General features: G+C 55.0%; 3 protein-coding genes across 3 annotated transcripts; all 3 read left to right on the forward strand.

Moving 5' to 3' along the window:
* Positions 1 to 5204: 5204 nt before the first annotated feature.
* On the forward strand, positions 5205 to 7869 carry PRTN3 (proteinase 3). The gene is made up of 5 exons (XM_037042306.1): positions 5205 to 5296; positions 5607 to 5763; positions 5913 to 6054; positions 6808 to 7038; positions 7588 to 7869. Exons 1-5 carry the CDS (start codon positions 5230 to 5232, stop codon positions 7756 to 7758), a joined length of 768 nt encoding a protein of 255 aa, XP_036898201.1. The 5' UTR covers positions 5205 to 5229; the 3' UTR covers positions 7759 to 7869.
* A 3663-nt stretch (positions 7870 to 11532) lies between these two features.
* Positions 11533 to 14016, forward strand: ELANE (elastase, neutrophil expressed). The gene is made up of 5 exons (XM_037042305.1): positions 11533 to 11617; positions 12048 to 12204; positions 12491 to 12632; positions 13329 to 13559; positions 13715 to 14016. Exons 1-5 carry the CDS (start codon positions 11551 to 11553, stop codon positions 13913 to 13915), a joined length of 798 nt encoding a protein of 265 aa, XP_036898200.1. The 5' UTR covers positions 11533 to 11550; the 3' UTR covers positions 13916 to 14016.
* Positions 14017 to 16265: 2249 nt separating this feature from the next.
* Positions 16266 to 18199, forward strand: CFD (complement factor D). The gene is made up of 5 exons (XM_037042304.1): positions 16266 to 16368; positions 16872 to 17028; positions 17110 to 17260; positions 17352 to 17612; positions 17900 to 18199. Exons 1-5 carry the CDS (start codon positions 16311 to 16313, stop codon positions 18095 to 18097), a joined length of 825 nt encoding a protein of 274 aa, XP_036898199.1. The 5' UTR covers positions 16266 to 16310; the 3' UTR covers positions 18098 to 18199.
* Positions 18200 to 18202: the final 3 nt, after the last annotated feature.

Genomic DNA, 18202 nt, shown 5'->3' on the forward strand with positions numbered 1-18202 from the left:
CCCAAAATGTGTGCAGGGGCGACCTCACCTGCCAGGGCAGCATCTGTCAGGTACAGGCTGGGTACAACCTGGCATGGGCTCCCCCATGGTGGGAGGAGGAATCTTGAAAGATAATTAGTTCCCCATGGTGGGCGAGAGCAAGGCCAGGACAAGGACCCCTGGACTGAGTATGGAACTAGACCTGGATGATGAATATCTGAGCATTTTTAGCAGCATGAGAGCACATGGGGTTGGAACAAGGTCTGAGGGTTGCCGGAGAAAGGCTCAAGCTGTGGTGGCAGCGGCCAGCTCATTCATTCTGTGGCTGCAGTAGAGTGGTGAGCTGGGCCTGGGGTGCCCTCACTGGTCTGCCACCCATCCAGGGTGATGGGGGCACCTAATCTGTAACAGCTGGGCTCCTCCTTCTCGGTGGAGTCCTACGGCAGGGGCCCTAACACCTTCGCCTTTGTGGCACTCTTCCAGGATTGGATCAATTCTGTTTTAAACTCCCTGCTGGACCAGCACTGGCCGGAGGAGCCCCCAGCTGAGCCCTTGGGAAGATGGCATGTAACCTCGTACCTCCGGGCCTGTCCCCCACCCACATCTCAGCGTGTGCAGTTGGGACTCTAATAAAGGAGCCACCCCTGTTCTCTCTGCACCTGGCCTCTGCTTTGCCAGGGAGGCGGGGACTGGGGACAGGAGGCAAGGAGCATTTACTGGCAGAGTGGCCTCCACTCACTGAAATCACTCACAGCCCTGAGAGCCAGGGCTTGTCATCATCTCTACCTGACAGAGGGAACACCGAGGCTGAGAAAGCTCGGGTGACTCACCGAGGCCACACAGCCAGTGTGGGATCTGAACCCAAATCTGTGAGATTCTAGACCCCCTTAACCACCTGTCATTTTGGCCAAGAATATACTGTGCAGGGAAGTCAGTCAAAAGGCACACAGGACACTGGCCAAAAAGTGTTTGCCACTGGACTCACAGAAGACTAATACGCCTACTACAGGGAGCGCTATTAAATAATAAATAACCATTATGCTTTTGGCTTTCAGCTTGGAGGAGGTGAAGGTGCGACTTTCTTGGTCATCCTGAATCCAGGTTCATGCACACCAGCCGCCTCCACCAAGCCACCGAAGTTCAGCCCCGAGGAGATCAGTCATTTACCTGAGGTGCACTGGCAGCAAAGTCAGTGCCACATCCACCCCCGGGCCTGTCTCCAGAAAATGGTTGCTGATGACATCACCAAAGCAACCGGTGACTGGAAGGGTCTGAGAATCACAGTGAAACTGACCATTCAGAACAGACAGGCCCAGACTGAGGCAGTGCCTTCTGCCTCTGCCCTGATCATCAAAGCCCTCAAAGAACCGCCACGAGACAGAAAAAAATAAGAAATCATCAAGCACAGTGGAAATATCACTCTTGATGAGATCGTCAACATTGCCGGACAGATGCAGCACGGATCTTCAGCTAGAGAGCTCCCTGGAACCGTCAAAGAGATCGGGGATGGCCCAGGCTGTGGGCTGCAGTGTGATGGCTGCCACCCCTACAGCATCACGGGTAACATGGACAGCGGTGCTGTGGGATGCCCGGCCAGCTAAGATCTACAGAGGAAGATATTTCAACTAAAGATCATTTGACAACCAAAAAATTTATAAAAATATATATAAATAGAATTATATTACAGAATGTAGTTTGTTAAAATAAATTTTTATTAGTCCTGGCTATTAGTCCTATTAGCTCAGTGGATTGAGTGCTGGCCTTCGAACCAAAGGGTCGAAGTCAGGGCACATGCCTGGGTTGCGGGCCAGGTCCTCAGCAGGGACCGTGAGAGAGGCAGCCACACATTGATGTTTCTCTCCCTCTCTTTCCCCTTTCCTTCCCCTCTGTATAAAAACAAATAAACAAAACCTTTTAAAAAATAAAATGTGTATATTTAAAAATATATAATGGGATATAGTTACGATTAAAATATGAAGAGCACCTAAAATCAATAAGAAAGAAACAGTCCTAGTATAAAAAATGGGTAAAGGAGATGAGCAGTCCACAGCCAAGAAACACAAAGGAATCTTGAAGGTATGGAAACACCTTCACCTTTATTCATTATATTAGAAGTACGAGCAAACTTTCTCAAGGATACCATTTTTTCAGCCTATGGGCTGTGCACAAGCCATAGCGTTTGAGAACTCTGTGCGTGTTCACCTCAGTGGGCAGGTAACTGGGACGCCTCCAGCAGAGCTGGATCTTGGGCATCAGAGCTAACAGCACCACCCCGCGGGTTTGCCTCCCCTGCCACTTTGCATTGTGCAGATGACAAGGGTACAAAGATTGTTCCTGCCACATGTGTAGAAGGAAAAGAGACTGAAAACAACCCAGTGTCCTCAGGAGGAGACCACAAAATGCACAAAATCTGGTTCAGCCAGTTGGGGAATATTATGCAGCTTTGTAAAAGGTGGAGGCACCCTGTTCACTGACCCTAGGGGCCTTTACAAGACAGTGGGAACACGAAAGACCCTTGGGCAGAGTAATGTGTATGCATGTGTGAGGGGCGCATGCTCATTTGCCCGTCGGAGTACCGAGAAGTCCAAGAGAATCCATCAGTTTACCTGGGTGCGAAGAGACAGGGATGCGAGAGACTGTCCAGTCTTTGCGGAGGGAAGCTTTTTACACATCTTTTAGATGGTTGAACCATATGAGGGTGGAAATTAAATTTAAAAATTAATATTAAGTTGCAGCCCTGGCTGGTGTAGTTTAGTGGATTGAGCACGGGCCTGCAAACCAAAGGATCGGGGTTGATTCCCAGTCAGGGCACATGCCTGGGTTGCAGGCCAGTTCCCAGCAGGGGACCCACGAGAGGCAACCATGCATTGATGTTTCTCTCCTTCTCTCCTTCCCTTCCCCTCTAAATATAAATAAATAATATCTTTATAAAAGACTAATACTAAGTTGAAGAAGAGAAGTGCACCTGTTTGTGCCAGAGGGAGCCTGTGAATGGGTGCCAAGCTGCATTTTAGGGGGCCATCGGTGTTGCTGATCTGAGTTGCTAGAGGCAGCCCCTCAATCATGGAATGGGCCACAGATCACCTGGGGTTCCAGGCATGTAGAAAAGCATACGTGCCACAGCCCACAAAGGCCTGGGACCCTTGAACGGTACAAAGGGGGCTGCAGCTGCACCCTGGACTGCATGGTATCAGGGTTTATGGGACCCCACTGTCCCCTGCCCCAAGTGTGGGTGATCCCAAAGCTACCCACAGCCCCCTAGAAGCCGCTGACACTCACCTAGACTGGCAGGCCACCATGGTTATTTGCATTGCCACCAAACCACTTTACACACGGGGGGACTGAGGCCCAGAGGGGAATGTCAGTGGCTCAGGAAACTAAATCAGGCCAGGGGCCCTGACCACAGCTTAAAGAGGTAGAGCCACTGCCCGCTCTTGGTTCAGACAGGAAACCAACCAAAGGGGGCTGGGGTCCAGGAGCATATGGTCTCCCAGCTTGGAGGCCCCCAATACTCAAAAGAGAATATTTTCCTTTTTTAAGGAGAGGAGAGGAAACAGCAGACATAGACGAAGATGCTGAAGCTGGACATCCCGCCCCCTCCCTCTCCCTCCACGCCAGGGTCCTGGTGACTCAATAAACCTGGCTTCCCTCCCCTGAGGCCGTTGCCTGTTATGCCACCCACAGTTGGAGTGGGAAGGGGCCAGGAAACAGATTCCAGCCCCTACTTCCCCTCCACCTGCCAGCTGAACCCTCAGAGGCTCCAGGGTGTTCCCTCCTATTACACCCCCCAGGCTCTCCACAGCCTCCAGCTTTCGCCCTAGCCAGCAGCTTTCCCATCCCAGCATCCCCTCCGCCTCCAGGCAGCCCCACCCCAGCATTCACCTGCCTGCCCCCCAGGCCTCCCTGTGATGCACACCTGGGGCAGAGTGCTTCGAAAGGAGGACCCCAGATCCTTAGCGAGTAAGTTGTCTAGCAGGGTTTGTGTGTGTGTGTGTGTGTTTCTTTTTCTTTTTTGGTTAAAGCTTTGTTGAAATATACTTTATGAAATATACAACTTGCCTATTCAACAATTCAATGGCATTTGGTGCATTCCCAATGTTGTGTAATCACCACCTCTATATAGTTCCAGAACATTTCATCACCCCAAAAAGAAATTCCCATTCCCATCAGCAGTCACTCCCCAAACCCCTCCCTCGGCTCCTCACAACCAACTACTAACCCATTTCCTGTCTCTGGAGTTGCCTTTTCTGGACATTTCACATAAATGGAATCAAATAGTGTTTGTCCTTTTGTGTCTGGCTTCTCTCACTGAGCGTCGCGTTTCCAGGGCTCATCCACATTGCAGCAAGTGTCAGCGCCTCATTCCTTTAACCCCTGGGTCAGGGAGTCCACCGGCCCCAGGACACTCCCTGCTCAGTGGAGGTCCTCCTCTGCCTACGGAGGTCCTGGGAGGCTACACACATTTGAACACACAGCCTGAGTGGGACGGAGTGGGGAGGGGATGCACAGATGCTGAAGCCATCTGGTTTTTTCTGTCTGACCACTGGGATTTACTCTGGCATCTACTATGAGCAGAGAGTGAGCTCGGATTTTCCCCAAACAATCAACCAGGGCTTCTCCACTCTCTCCTGGGGGTCAGAGGAGCAGATCAACTCCATGGGGAGCCATCGTGGGCGTTATGGGGGGTTGAGGATGTCCTTTGCCCCACACACTCGATACCAGGGGCATCCCCACTCCTGATAACCACAGATGTCCCCAGACAGTGTCCCTGGGGGGAACGATGACCTGGGTAAGAACAATGAATCCTTATGAGTCTCAGAGGGAACACAGCTCTGTGGCCCCTACTCCTTTTCCCTGTCCTTTCCTGCTCCCATGACTGAGGCTCACCCCAGCACTTGGACATACTGGCCACAGTCCACTTGACTCAGGCCACAGGGACCCCATGGGGAGAGTCATAGAGAGCGGTGTGTGCCCCTCTGAGGGCTGTGTCGTGCTGCCCCTCGTCCAGGAGACCCAGCTGTGGGATGGGCCAGGGACAGCTTCTCACACTCTTGGGGGAGCTGGAACTGTGAGTCTAACACTCCCCATCTTCCTGGAGTGTGTGGTTCAACACCCTCAACTCCCTGTGCACCCAACGTTGAGAGGAGGAAGTGAGGACGCCCAGTCCCGGTGTGGGGAAACCCCAACGGCCTCTGGGCATTAGGCTATAAGAAGTGAGCAGGCGAGGGGACCCTGAGCTCCCACCCAACCATGACCTGCAGCCGCCAGCACTCTGGCACTGCCCTGGGCCTCATCTTGCTGGCCATGCTGCTGGGCGGTAAGTGGGCTACACGCTCTTTCACCTGTCTATCCAGGCCCCGCTCATTCTGAGGAATATCCACCCACCATGGCCAGCCCCGCACCCTCACTGCACAGATAGGAAGACTGAAGCAGTACCAAGGCAGGATCCATCTGCTGCTTAGGATGAACGCCTCAGAGGGAGGGAGGGGGAGCTCTGGGACATTCAACTCAGTTTCTCCATCTGTGAAATGGGCAGAGTCCACTGCTTCTATCCCAGGGAGGTGGGTGGGGAGGGGCACAGCAGGGACATGTGACTGCCACTGATGACTGATGTCCCTCATCCTCAGGTGCCGCATGGGCTTCAGAGATCGTGGGTGGGCAGGAAGCCCAGCCTCACTCACGGCCCTACATGGCATCACTGCAGTTAGTGGACGAACACTTCTGTGGGGGCACCTTGATCCACCCGAGGTTCGTGTTGACCGCAGCTCACTGCCTACAAAACATGTGAGTACCCGGTGGACCTGCCTGAGGTCTGAGTGGGGAGGCTCAGCCCTGCCCTGGGTCTGAGGGGACTGTCACTAAGGAAGCTGAGCTCTGGGCCTCGGGACACCCATAAGGGACCAAATGATGAGTGCCCTGCCCTGACCCTGTAGGCCCCAGACCCTGGTGAATGTGGTGCTTGGGGCCCACAACTTGAGGACCGTTGAGCCCAGCCAACAGCGGTTCAAGATCACTCGTCAGTTTGCCAACAACTATAACCCAGAGCAGAAGCTCAATGACATCCTCCTCCTGCAGGTGGGTAGGCAGGGCCCTCAGGATCTGTAGGACCCCTTTGTTTCTCTTCAGCAAACATGCATCGAGCACCTACTGTATGCCAGGCACATGCTGGGCCATACTGGTACATAGTAGGCCTGATGAGGAGAGGACCATTTAGACAATAACCCCACAAAGGGTTGCCCCACCTGCCTCCAGGCCCTTGCCCTGGCCATGCCCCGCTGCCTGGCACCCTCTGACATCCTCACCCCCAACTTCAACACCCACTTCACCTCAGCAAGAGCTCCCCTCACCATAGTGGAAGGACAGCCACCCCTCCTGATGTACAGTTCACCATCTCAGCATTTCCATTGGTTTTAAGTCCGTTGTGCTCCTTCTGGCTTCCCCACCTCCCCAGATGATCACCCTGAGGCCAGAGGTAGTATCCCGAGGGCTTAGCAGAAGGCCAAGCACACAGTTAGCACTCAATAAGTGCTTTGTAAGCAAATAAATGCCACGGTGGAAAGGGTTACAGAGGGGAGGTCCATGATGTCAGAGAATGTAAAACTGAGCTCTGGTGGGGTTTGGAGGGTCAATCAGAGCAAGCTCCCTGGAGGAGGTGACCCCTGTGGTCGAACCTGAGAGTGAATGGGAGGGGTCGGGCAGAGGGAACAGTATGTATAAAGGCCCCAGAGGAGGCACTTTGGGGTGGTCAGGACATAAGCAAATGTGAAAAGGTGGTGGCAATGGGGTCTGGAGACAGGTTCTCACCTACACACCCTCGATTTGCTCCAGCTGGACCGCCCCGCCAACCTCAATGCTCAGGTTGCAGTTGCTCAGCTCCCCGAGCAGGACCAGCTGGTGCCCCACGGCACCCAGTGCTTGGCCATGGGCTGGGGCCGCCTGGGCACCCGCGCACCGTTGCCCCAGACTCTGCAGGAGCTGAACGTCACGGTGGTCACCTTCCTATGTCGGCCACACAATGTGTGCACCTTTGTGCCCCGCCGAAGAGCTGGCATCTGCTTTGTATGTATCCGCCTGGCTCCCAGTGCCCTGAACCAAGTTCGCATGGCCAGAGGGACCTCCTGAAAGGCTGGGGCTACACTGGAACAGAGAAGAGGCATCAGAAACTTCCCACAGGAGGGAGGGTGGGCAGGCGGCGGGAATGCAAACCCACCCCTCCTCACTGAGCTGCGCAGGCTGTGCCTCACTCCCCACCTGGAGGAGAAGGCCCCCATCAGGGTGCTCAGCAGGGCAGCCCCCACTCCCGCAGGCATGGGGGAGGCGGCGGGGGGCGCTCAGGTCATACCTGGTGGCCTTTGTGGGTCTAGGAACTTTCCCACCCTGGGGCCCCTTCTCGGACCCTGGGAAGTGGGGGTGACTACCCCAGCCTTGTTCCAGGGGTCCAGGTACATGACCCAAGGCCAGTAAATGCCCACTTTCCTTTGGAGCGGCCTCCCTCTATCATCCACTTGTCCACATGTCGAACTGGAAGCATCAGGCTGCCACTAGCCACGCTTTCTCTGATGTAGCCACAGCCAGGCAGAGTGACCAATTTGTCCTCACTCTTCCCAGGGAGACTCTGGTGGCCCATTGATCTGCAACGGTGTCCTCCAGGCCGTGGACTCCTTCCTGATCCGGGAATGCGCCACAGGCCTGTTCCCTGACTTCTTCGCTCGTGTGGCCCTCTACGTGGACTGGATCCAGTCTGTGCTGAGAAGCGTCGGGGAGCAGGGCCACCCCTGAGCCACTCACTCCAGATGGACCTCTCAAGAGCCAGAGCCAGAGAACAGGCTCTAACTGGGGCAGGGGGCTATGCCCAGCCTCACGGTGATATCAATAAAAATCGAAACCTTCCTTTGGCTCCTGTCTGTCCTTCCCATGTGGGGGGATGTGGGGGACAGCAGCCAAGGACCCCCAGCACCCAAGTCCCCAGGCCCCAGACTGTGCACAGGGATTTGGAGCAGAAGCCTAGAAGCTGGTGGAGGGCCCAGGTCACAGTATGTCCCATTCCCCCAATGCCTGTAGATGTGGGTTCTAATCCAGCCCTGCCAGTGTGGCCCTGGGCAAGCTGATACCCATCTTTGTGTCTCAATTTCTTCGTTTGGAAAAGGGAGCCACCAAAGACGTTTCCCCGGAACCGATCAAAGAGCCCCACCCTGGTCCTCAGGGATGGGGGTGTCGTGTCTGGCTCTGTGTCTCCAGCTCAGGGGCTTCTGGAGGACCAGGCTGTCATAATTTGGAGTGCCCAGGGCCTGTGGGGCTTCTGATGCCGTCAAAGGCAGGCAGAATGGCTATTAGGGAGGCTTCCTGGAGGAGGCAGCAATGCCTGACCAGGAACGTGAGGAGAAGAGCCCCAGGCAGAGGCACATCAAGTGAAGAGGAACAGGAAGGCATGCGGTGTGGCTGGACTGGAGACTCAATGGGTAGAGGAGGAAAGTTCAGGGACGTGGTGGAGCACACAGGCCCACAGATGTGAACTGGGGGGGCTTAGAGGAGCGGCCCGAGGCCAAGAGGAGGTATAGGTCACTGACCAGTGGGTGAGTAGCCGGGGAAATGAGGCTCTGAAGGAGGTCCCAGCTGCTCACGGGACAAACAAGAGCTGGAAGGCAGCTCTTTCCTTATTGGTTTGTTCTGCCACCACCTGGTACAGTGTACAAATTCGAGCAAGAGTGAGAACTCTCAGGCCCGCGCCCTTTTGCCTCTCTTTTACACCTCGTCCCTGGGGCAGTGTTACTGGGAACAAACGTGTGCTGGGACAGGGGACATGGCTGGGTCCTGGGAAATGTACATTGATGGGGCCCGCTGCGGACTCCCTGCATCTCCCACGGCCCAAGGTGGGGAAGCGGTTTCTATAAAAGCCCCACAGCATCAGGAGTAAAGAGAGGTTTGCTAGAGGGAGTGTTGGGAACAGAAAGACACAACAAATACAGCCAGGCGTGTTTTCTGTTTTCCATGGGCTTGTGGGTGAGATGGCTCAGGGAAGCACCGCACAGCAAAGATCAGACCCAAGGTGGGAGTTGAGGATGGGGGCTGGGAACACTGGGTGAATCCAGGAAATGACAAACCCATGGGAATAACAAGCAGGATGATCAGCAATTTGGGAGGCCTGTGGGGTGGTGAGGGGCTCCTCGGGAAGCCCCAGGGAGGAGCATTTGTGCTGCTGGGGACCACCCTCTACAGCTCAGGGGTCCCCAGCCTCCAGGGGTGGGGAGATACCCAAGTCATTGTTTCCTCCTTGGGGTGTAACTCGGGTCTATAAAGTATGAACGTCTTGCTTGGAAGACTTGTAACAATATCGCCAGTGCCACTGGTACTCTGCAAATTATAAGCCTAGTGTTTGCCTCCCAGCCTATACCTGCCAGGCAATTACCACCCTGCCCTGCTGGAGGTGATTAATGGTTAATAAGCCCTCCAGGACACCACTTTCTAATCTAAAAACTTTACAAATTCATTCAATCCTTGGGACAATCCTATGCAACGGAGCCTATTATTATAACTTCCCTTGTACAGATGAGGAAACTGAGGCGCAGATAGGTTAAGTCAGTGGTCTGAAATTACGCAGTGGGCAAGTGGCCAAGCCAGAATGAACCCAGTTGATATGCTTGAGCACTATGAGATGTGTGAACATAGTATATATACAGGTGGTGCTCAATAAATGCAGCTTTGGTTAAATGGAATCTTCCTGCCTGAGCCAGCCCCCACCCCCAAGACATAGCTTTCTCCACTCTCCCATCTCCAGATTGGAAACAGGGCTGTCTATGCAGTAGGTGATTACTAAGTGCTTTATGATAAATTTAATGCAATGGGTGGGGCCCTGCCAAGTAGGGTGAGAGGCAGGATTGGCTGATGTGCATCTGATGGAGGGAGAGATGAAGGGCAGACACTGAGCGCCTGCTATGTGCCAGGCTCTGGGGGAGCAGAGCCATCATCCCCACTGATGAGGTGTGGGGGCTCGCTTGCCCATGGCCGCATGTGGAAGGGAGCCTGGGGACAAATGGGACTCCAGCCCAGCTCTGGGTGTCCTCAGTGCTCACACCACTTGTTCCTGCAGATGGATCCGTTGGTTCCCTCCCCTGAGCCCTGGTCCAGGTCAGGAAAACGTTGCTTCTTGCAACAGCCTTGGCTACAGCCGTTGCAGCTGGGACATTCTGGGGGAGGTGGGAAGAGGAACAGGGCCATGGGCGGGGGATGGGCCCTGGGAGCCCCTTCTCCATTGTTTTGGTCTGAGTTCTTCCACAGCCTCAGGCAGAAGCTTCAGTGGATGTCCATGGTCCAGCCCCTAGGCCTGGCAGGATTCCTTTCCCAGGCCAGAAAGGGGTCCTGCAAAGCTCAAGGGGGCGGGAGAGTGAGAGGAGCTCTTCCTCAGAACCTCTGCTGGGGACCAGAGACCCTCCCGAGGACCCAGGTGGGAATGTGTTCCTCACTGTGAGCAATGACAAAAGGGGCATTGGAAGGCCAGGACTGGAGAGGAGACCCAAGGCTTAGGGGGGAGGGCAACAAGTCACCAGCCAGCTGTGAATTGTGGGGCCTGAGCTTAAACCTCTGCTTGCTCACCATGCCACTGGGTAGGAACTCACGGGGGAGGCCTCATTGTGCCTCATTTCCTCATCTCACACGGGGAATCCAGCCCTGGCTGGGTGACTCAGTTGGTTTGGCATCATCTCATGCACCAAAAGGTTGTGGGTTCCATCCCCAGTTGGGGTGAGTACAAGAGGCAACCAACTGATGTTTCTCTCACATCAATGTTTCTCTCCTTCATCTCTCTCTAAAAAATGAATAAACATGTCCTCAGGGAGGGTTTAGAAAGATCAGATAAGGACCTAACAGGCCTCCAATCTCCCCTGTAATATGTCAGGACAGCTCTGGGTACACTGTCATTACTATAGTACCCTGAATAAACCAAGGCATGTGGGGGAACCCAGCCGACATTCTTTGGGCCTAGGGTTGCCAGATTTAGCAAAAATTCAGGACACACAGTTAGATAAACAGTGACTAACTTTCTAGAGAAGTACAATATTTGGGACATGGTTATACTAAAAAAAAAACAAAAACCCCTCAAACAAAACCTCATAGACACAGAAATCAGTATGGTGGTTACCAGAGGGAAAGGGGCTGTGGTGAACTGAAAGATAAAGGGGTTCAAGTACGTAGTGATGGAAGAAGATTTGACTTTGGGTGGTGGGAATGCAATGCAATATATAGAGGATGTATCATAGAATTGTACACTTGAAACATATAATTTTATTAACCAGTGTCACCCCAATACATTTAACTAAAAAGAAAAAAATATTGTTTATCTAACTTTCAAATTTGTGCCCCGAATTTTACCTGGAGCCAGTCCAGGCTCCAGCATGTACCACCCCCTCTCACTGCCCACTGTTCTTCCCATCATCACCCTCATCCATCCCTAGGGGTGGAGAGAGGAAGTGGGGACACCTAGCCCCTCCATGGGGCAATGCAACGGTCCCCAGGCTTCAGGCTATAAGAAGGCCAGGTGGGCACAGGGGACAAAGACACCGGAGCCCCCGCCTCACCATGGCCCAAAGCTGCAGACCCTCTGGCCTTGCCCTTGCCTCCATCCTGCTGATTCTGCTACTGGGTGGTGAGTGGCTCTACATGTCTGCCCATCAGTCTGTCCCTGGGAACCCGTTCCTGCCTCTTGACTGTGCCCTTGACCCAAGTGGCCCCCTTATCCTCATGGAGGGGGCAGCTGGAATAGGTAGACCCACTTTCAGAGGAGGAGACTGAGGTCCAGAGTGGTGAGGAGTCCAGAGCCCAGTGTGCCTCAGGAGGTGTGGTCACTGGGCATGCTCTGGGAACTGTAAAGCCAAGTTAGGTCCAGATACAACTTAGGTCCCTATGCCCTGGCAGGGGCATTGCAGGCCCCCCTTTCCTTTCTGTGCCTCAGCTAGCAAAAAGCATGTGAAGAGCCCTTGACCCATGGGTTCTTGGTGGAGGTTCAAGGGCTAACCATCCCAGTGGGGTGGGCCTGCTCCAGGGCACTCACCGACCCTACCCCTGAATGTTCCCAGGCTCCGTGCTGGCCTCTGAGATCGTGGGTGGCCGGCAGGCCAGGCCCCATGCATGGCCCTTCATGGTGTCCCTACAGCAGCGCGGAGCCCACTTCTGTGGTGGCACCCTGGTGGCCCAGAACTTTGTCATGTCGGCCGCCCACTGTGTGAATAACATGTAAGTGACTCCTGAGCACACCTTTCCTCTTCAGGCCCTCTGTTTCCATGTCTGTCAAAGCTGGGTGGGGAGTGAGACCAGGGCCTGGGCTCCTCCAGGGAGCCCCCATTAATTCATCTTCTCCACCAGGCCTGAGTGGCAGCATTCAGCTAGGGGGCCCAAGGCTCTGTCCCAGAGGGCGAGGCACCTCATGGGCATGGGGCGAGGTGAGGCTGAGCTCTGGAGTCTCTCTGCCACCCTCAAAGTGCAGAGCCACCCCGAATCGCCTGCACCCACTTTGTCACAGAAACTTCCGGACGGTGCAGGTGGTACTAGGCGCACACAACCTAAGGAGGTCTGAGCGCACCCGGCAGGTGTTCGGCATCCAGCAAGTCTTTGAAAACGGCTTCGAATCCCAAAGTCTTCAGAATGACATCGTGATTCTACAGGTGCAGGGCTGGCTGGGCAGAGAAGGGACACTCCGGGGGTGGGGAAGGGATGCCCAAGCAGGTGCAAAGGCCCAAGGGTCTGAGGCTTGCAGAGGGCAAGGAGGAGGCTATAGACTGGGGGTGTATCTGGCTCTAACTGAGCAGGTCATCTCCGCGCCTCAGTGTCTAGCTGTGTAAACTGGAGAACAAAGCCCCACCTGGCAGGGCTGTGCAGCAAAGGAACACGAGGATGAAGAGAGATCTGAACAGTTGTCCACAAGCAGCCTGTTGTGACTCTTTGTGCCCTGTGGCCAAGGGCAGGGACAGTCCCTGTCTTTGTGAAATGGGACAAACTTCCCCACATTCAGACTGCTGGGAGACCGGAGGGAGAAAACTTCCCTTCCCACTGTGTGTGGTGTCAAGATTATTCTCTGCAGTGTCCTAGAACAAGGGTTTTGTTGTCCTTGGTGTTGCCTGCAGCTTGGTGTATTGGGTCCCTACTGCTTACTACAGTCAAGACATGTCCAGGGTTGCCCAGAGCCACTTGCTCCTACTTCACAGATGGGGAAACTGAGGCTCAGGATGGGGAACATCTTGGAGGGTGGGCATCCTACTCCATAGAATCCCAGAACCACCGTGGGGCCTCAGTTGGGGAAACAGACCTGGAGAAGGGACAGCCCCGTGTGACTCTTTGCTGTTCTCCCTTGCCCTCCACAGCTCAATGGGTCAGCAACCATCAATAACAACGTGCAGGTGGCCAGGCTGCCTGAGCAGGGTCAAGGCGTGGACAATGGGGTGCAGTGCGTGGCCACGGGGTGGGGCAGGCTGGGAACGAACCAGCCAGCAGCCACAGTCCTGCAGGAGCTCAATGTGACCGTGGTGTCATTCCTCTGCCGCCCCACAAACGTGTGCACACTGGTGCGGCGCCGGCGGGCCGGCATCTGCTTCGTAAGTATCTGCAACCCTCCTCTCAGCCCCCACCCCACTCCCACCTGGGCTGCAGCAACTGGGACTGCAAGCCAGACTCCAGGGAGGACTTCACAACACTGAAAAGAGGTGGATGGGAAGCATAACCTGCTAACCTCCCCTGGTTCTTTGTGCAGGGGGACTCCGGTGGGCCCCTGATCTGCAACGGACTGATCCATGGGATCGACTCCTTCATCAGGGGAGGCTGTGGCTCTGGCTACTTCCCAGATTCCTTTACCGCTGTGGCACAGTTTGCAGGCTGGATCAACTCCATCATCCGCCGCCACAATGACCACCCTCAACTCCACCCCAGGGACCCTGCGAGTAGGACCTTCTAAAAGGACTGCCCTGGTCACCCCACCTCACCTGCCCCACACCAGGTCCATCCCATGGTGCATTATGCAGCATCTGGCACAATAAAAACCCTCTCTGTTTTGTAGAAAGTGTCTGGATGTTTGTTGGCTGCGCAATTGAAGATTGAATGTAGTTAGGAGAGTGTCTTGGACATCTCACCAGTACACTGCCACCAGGTGGCAGCAAAACCAGTCCATTGGGGTAAGAAGCTTCTTCCCCACCTGCCATAAAGGGATGCCAGTTGCCACTTCTGGTTTCCCTCCCGTAAAACCTACTTTCATGTGATGACACAGCACTGCAGCAGGTGTTTGCTGAGCGCTGACAAGGTGCGGGAATCATTCTCAGTCTTTGCTAGCGTTGGAGCTCTCCTTGGCCCCTGGGGCAGGCCCCACCAGTGCGGTTTTACAGATGAGAAAGTGGGGGTGCTGAGAGGTGAAGCCATTCTCAGGAGCCTGGGTTTGAGTCCCAGCTCTGACTTGTGGCAACCTGGTCACCATCTCTGAACCTCTGTGTCCCTGTGGGAAGGAGCAAGCTGCTGTCTAGGACAGGTGCAACCAGGGATTGGGGTCTCACTAGGGGACAGAGACAAGCCCTCCCCCACCTCGCCATCCTTTTTGCTCTGACAAAGGAGGGGGGAACAAAGCAGATGATCCCCAAGGCATCCCCAAGTCCTGGTGGAAGTTGCTGTCCTGGGGTACGTGACCCACTTGCACCCCTCTTCTGCCTTTCTGGGCCCGGGCAGGAGTCCTCTGGGGCCGTGGGTGGGGGCCTCAGCAGACAGGGCCTCTGCCATCATGCATCTTATAGTTTGACGGTGGGGGAGGAAAACAGGCACCGAAGCCAGCAGGTGAACGAGAGCAGTAACAGCAGTAATGACGCCCACCACACGTACCACAGATGTGGAGTAAACCTCCTTCCCTGTCTGTCCTCTAGACAGAGGAGATCTGTCTAGAGGTATCTGTCCCAATGCCCTCCCTCCGGATTTCAGTCACCTGGGTCCCCTCAGGGCCTTTTCCTTGGCCGTTTCCTCCGCCTGCCCATCCTTCCTGCAGGCTGTCCCCTTATCCGGCCTTCCCCCAAGTACCGCCTGCTCAGAAATGCGACCATCTTTTTTCACTTAATACTATACCCAGGGGTCTTTCCACATCTTCATGATATGCGGGGATGTTCAGGGTTATTTATTGAACCACCCCATTGTTCTAAGTTGTTTGCAAATTATGTTGCAATTTTGAACACTCTTTCATAATCTGGATTCCATATCCTCATGGGCTTTTATTTAGAACTTCTGATTTTAATAAGGAAACATGTTAGGATCTAACAGATCACATTTATTTTCTATTCAGTATATATTAAATAATCTGCTGTGAGGAGAAAAAGAAAGGAGGGGAAAGTACTGAACACTGTTCCCACTGGGGATGTCCAAGGTCTGCCCCACCCTTCTGGTTCCAGCACCTTCCCCCACAGGTTCATGAGATGCTGACCCACCATTTGCACCTTACGGAGGGCCGTGTGACTCAGGTTCTGCTCCTCAGAACCTGCCATCCCCTGGCAGGTTGGTTTGAGACAGAGAAGGTGATCCAAGCTCAGCCAATCAGAAGAAGCCTAGAGACATTGACTAGAGTGATAGGGAATTGGGAGAGGAGTCCATTGAGCCACTGGGCTGAATCTAGGGTTCCTGGGCCACCACAGGGGAAACTGGTGAGGAGAGAAGCCATTAAGGAGGAAGGGGGAAACCAGAGGCAGAGACCTGGCATTGTTCAAGGTGCCTGGATCAAGCCACACCTGAAGGCAGAAACTGAACTTTCCATTTAAATTTCCTTATTGCAGATGCAGTCTTTCCAGCTGCCCCTACACACCACATTTTCAATATTCTACTTGTTGGGGGTATCAGGCACCAGAGCCATGGCAATGGGGACAAAGGTATAGGGTGACCTCCCCACCCCCATCCAATTTCCTCTCCAATTTGGAAGAGAAAGACAATGAAGGGAGGTGTAGAAAAGGAGGAAGTAGGCTGTTTATAAATTAGCCTCCAGCTGCTATTGCGAAACTTGACAGCTGGAAGGACACTCTTGTGAGGCTGGGCTGGGGGGCTGGGGTGGATCCCTCCCTGCTCTGCTACAGCATTCTGAGGGGCTGCTCCCCACATCAAGGCCAGCCCTGGGCCAGGTACAGAGAGGCAGGTGGCACCCCTCACAGTGCAAAGTCCAGCAGGAGATAACCCCACCCTGAGGAGAGTGGAAGCAGAGGAGCAGGCTCCCCTTCACCCACTTGGGCGACTGCCCATTGGGCAGATTAGGACTGTTGGAGCCGCCCCATCTTCCACTCTCATAAGAGCGCCCCAGGCCCCGCCTAGGGCAGTGTTGTGGTCACAGCAGCATCATGGCGGACCTCTCCGTGCACCCGGCAGCTCTGATCCTTCTAGGAGTGGCCCTATGTGGTGAGAGTGGTCCTGAGACTGGGGTGACAGCGGGGGGGCCACCAGCCTGCAGGGCAGTCAGCCAGGAGTCCCCCCCATCAAACAGGACTGTTTCCCAGTCCTACTATGTGGGCAGACATGGGGCAGTGTCCAGATGAATGAAAGGATATGAAAGTTCAGGAATTCTCAGAACTTGGATCTGGAATGTGAACTTTCCTCGCAGTGAGGACATGCAGTCCTACAGCGTGAGTGACCTACGGGTATAGGGTGGCTCACATGTTCAGCAGCTCGCAGGAACGTTAGTTTGGTCCGCCCCACTTTTCTTGTTTAAATCAAAGCCATTAGGCTCAGGCATCTGAGTTTCTGAGTTTTTGACCCTGGGGTGTGGGGCTCCAGTGATGGAATTCCTGATCTGAGGGGGACTGGGGTGGTGGAGCCGGGCCAAGCCCGGCGGTGCAGGGGGCCTCTGATGGCTGGGCTGTGGTCATCTGGGGAGTCCTCACACCCCCCTGCCCTATGCCTAGTGGCACAGCCCCGTGGCCGGATCCTGGGCGGCAGCCAGGCCAAGCCCCACGAGCGGCCCTACATGGCCTCGGTGCAGGTGAATGGCACACACGTGTGCGGTGGCTTCCTGGTGGCGGAGCAGTGGGTGCTGAGTGCGGCGCACTGCCTGGAGCACGTGTGAGTGGTGGCGGGAAACAACAGGGAGCGGGGTGGGGTGGGGGCGACACTGACCTGACGTGGACCCTGCCCCACACCCAGGAACACCAATGAAACCTTGGTGCAGGTGCTCCTGGGCGCACACTCGCTGTCAAAACCCGAGCCCTCTAAGCGGCTGTACAACGTGCTCCGAGCGGTGCCCCACCCAGAAAGCCGGCTGGATACCATCGATCACGACCTCCTTCTGCTGCAGGTCTGCCAACCCCAGCCTCAGTCGCTCCTGCTGCATGCCCCCCACCGTCCTGCGCCTCCCAATCCTGACCCCTGCCTCTCTCCACCCCCAGCTCTCTGAGAATGCCACTCTGGGCCCCGCCGTGAAGCCTCTGCCCTGGCAGCAGGAGGACCACGATGTGGCAGCTGGCACGCTGTGCGACGTGGCCGGCTGGGGTGTGATCAATCACTCCGGCCACAAGCCCGACCTCCTGCAGTACTTGCTCCTGCCAGTAATCGACCGTGCCACCTGCAACCTGCGCAAGTACCATGATGGTACCGTCACTGAGCGCATGATGTGTGCTGAGAGCAAACGAAACAAGGACAGCTGCAAGGTGTGGGTGGAGCAGAGGGAGGGGTATTGGAGTGTCGGGTGGGAGTGCAGGGCCAACAGAGCTGAGAGCTGGGAAGCAGGGCCTGTGGTGGGTGGGGCTTGCAGTAGTGAGTGGGCCCTGGGGAGATTGACATGAGAGGAAGCAAGTTTGAACTGGAGGGGGGAGTGGAAACTGGAGGAGTGTCCCACTTTGCAGTGGGACACCAAAGGCGCTATGCAGCAGGGGTGGGGAGGAAAGAAGGGGCTGCAGAGTGGGAGTGCACCCACCTCACGGCACTGTTCACATAGGGCGACTCCGGGGGTCCGCTGGTGTGCAATGGCGTGGCAGAGGGCGTGGTCACTTCGGGATCCCGTGTGTGTGGCAACCCCAAGAAGCCTGGCATCTACACTCGTGTAGGGAGCTACACCGCCTGGATCAACAGTGTGATGGCTGGGGGCGTGGCAACCTGGGAACCGCCCGAAGGGACGGGTCCCAAGGAACAATGAAGTCACTGACTCCTGCATCTGGTCAGACTTCACTTTTATTTTATTCCCTTTCCATTGTGTTTATTCATTTGTTTTTGTTTTAAGAGTCCACATGTAAGTGAAACC

This window comes from Sturnira hondurensis, unplaced genomic scaffold, assembly GCF_014824575.4.
Source record: "Sturnira hondurensis isolate 20B ecotype Veracruz unplaced genomic scaffold, ASM1482457v3 Scaffold0003693, whole genome shotgun sequence".
NCBI classification, from domain to species: domain Eukaryota; kingdom Metazoa; phylum Chordata; class Mammalia; order Chiroptera; family Phyllostomidae; genus Sturnira; species Sturnira hondurensis.

Coding starts and splice junctions, on each gene's coding strand:
- PRTN3 (XM_037042306.1), top strand. CDS start 5,230: ATGACCTGCAGCCGCCAGCACTCTGGCACTGCCCTGGGCCTCATCTTG. Junction 5,297..5,606: donor GCTGGCCATGCTGCTGGGCG/GTAAGTGGGCTA, acceptor CCTCATCCTCAG/GTGCCGCATGGGCTTCAGAG. Junction 6,055..6,807: donor ATGACATCCTCCTCCTGCAG/GTGGGTAGGCAG, acceptor GATTTGCTCCAG/CTGGACCGCCCCGCCAACCT.
- ELANE (XM_037042305.1), top strand. CDS start 11,551: ATGGCCCAAAGCTGCAGACCCTCTGGCCTTGCCCTTGCCTCCATCCTG. Junction 12,633..13,328: donor ATGACATCGTGATTCTACAG/GTGCAGGGCTGG, acceptor TGCCCTCCACAG/CTCAATGGGTCAGCAACCAT. Junction 13,560..13,714: donor GGCGGGCCGGCATCTGCTTC/GTAAGTATCTGC, acceptor TTCTTTGTGCAG/GGGGACTCCGGTGGGCCCCT.
- CFD (XM_037042304.1), top strand. CDS start 16,311: ATGGCGGACCTCTCCGTGCACCCGGCAGCTCTGATCCTTCTAGGAGTG. Junction 16,369..16,871: donor TCTAGGAGTGGCCCTATGTG/GTGAGAGTGGTC, acceptor CCCTATGCCTAG/TGGCACAGCCCCGTGGCCGG. Junction 17,261..17,351: donor ACGACCTCCTTCTGCTGCAG/GTCTGCCAACCC, acceptor CTCCACCCCCAG/CTCTCTGAGAATGCCACTCT.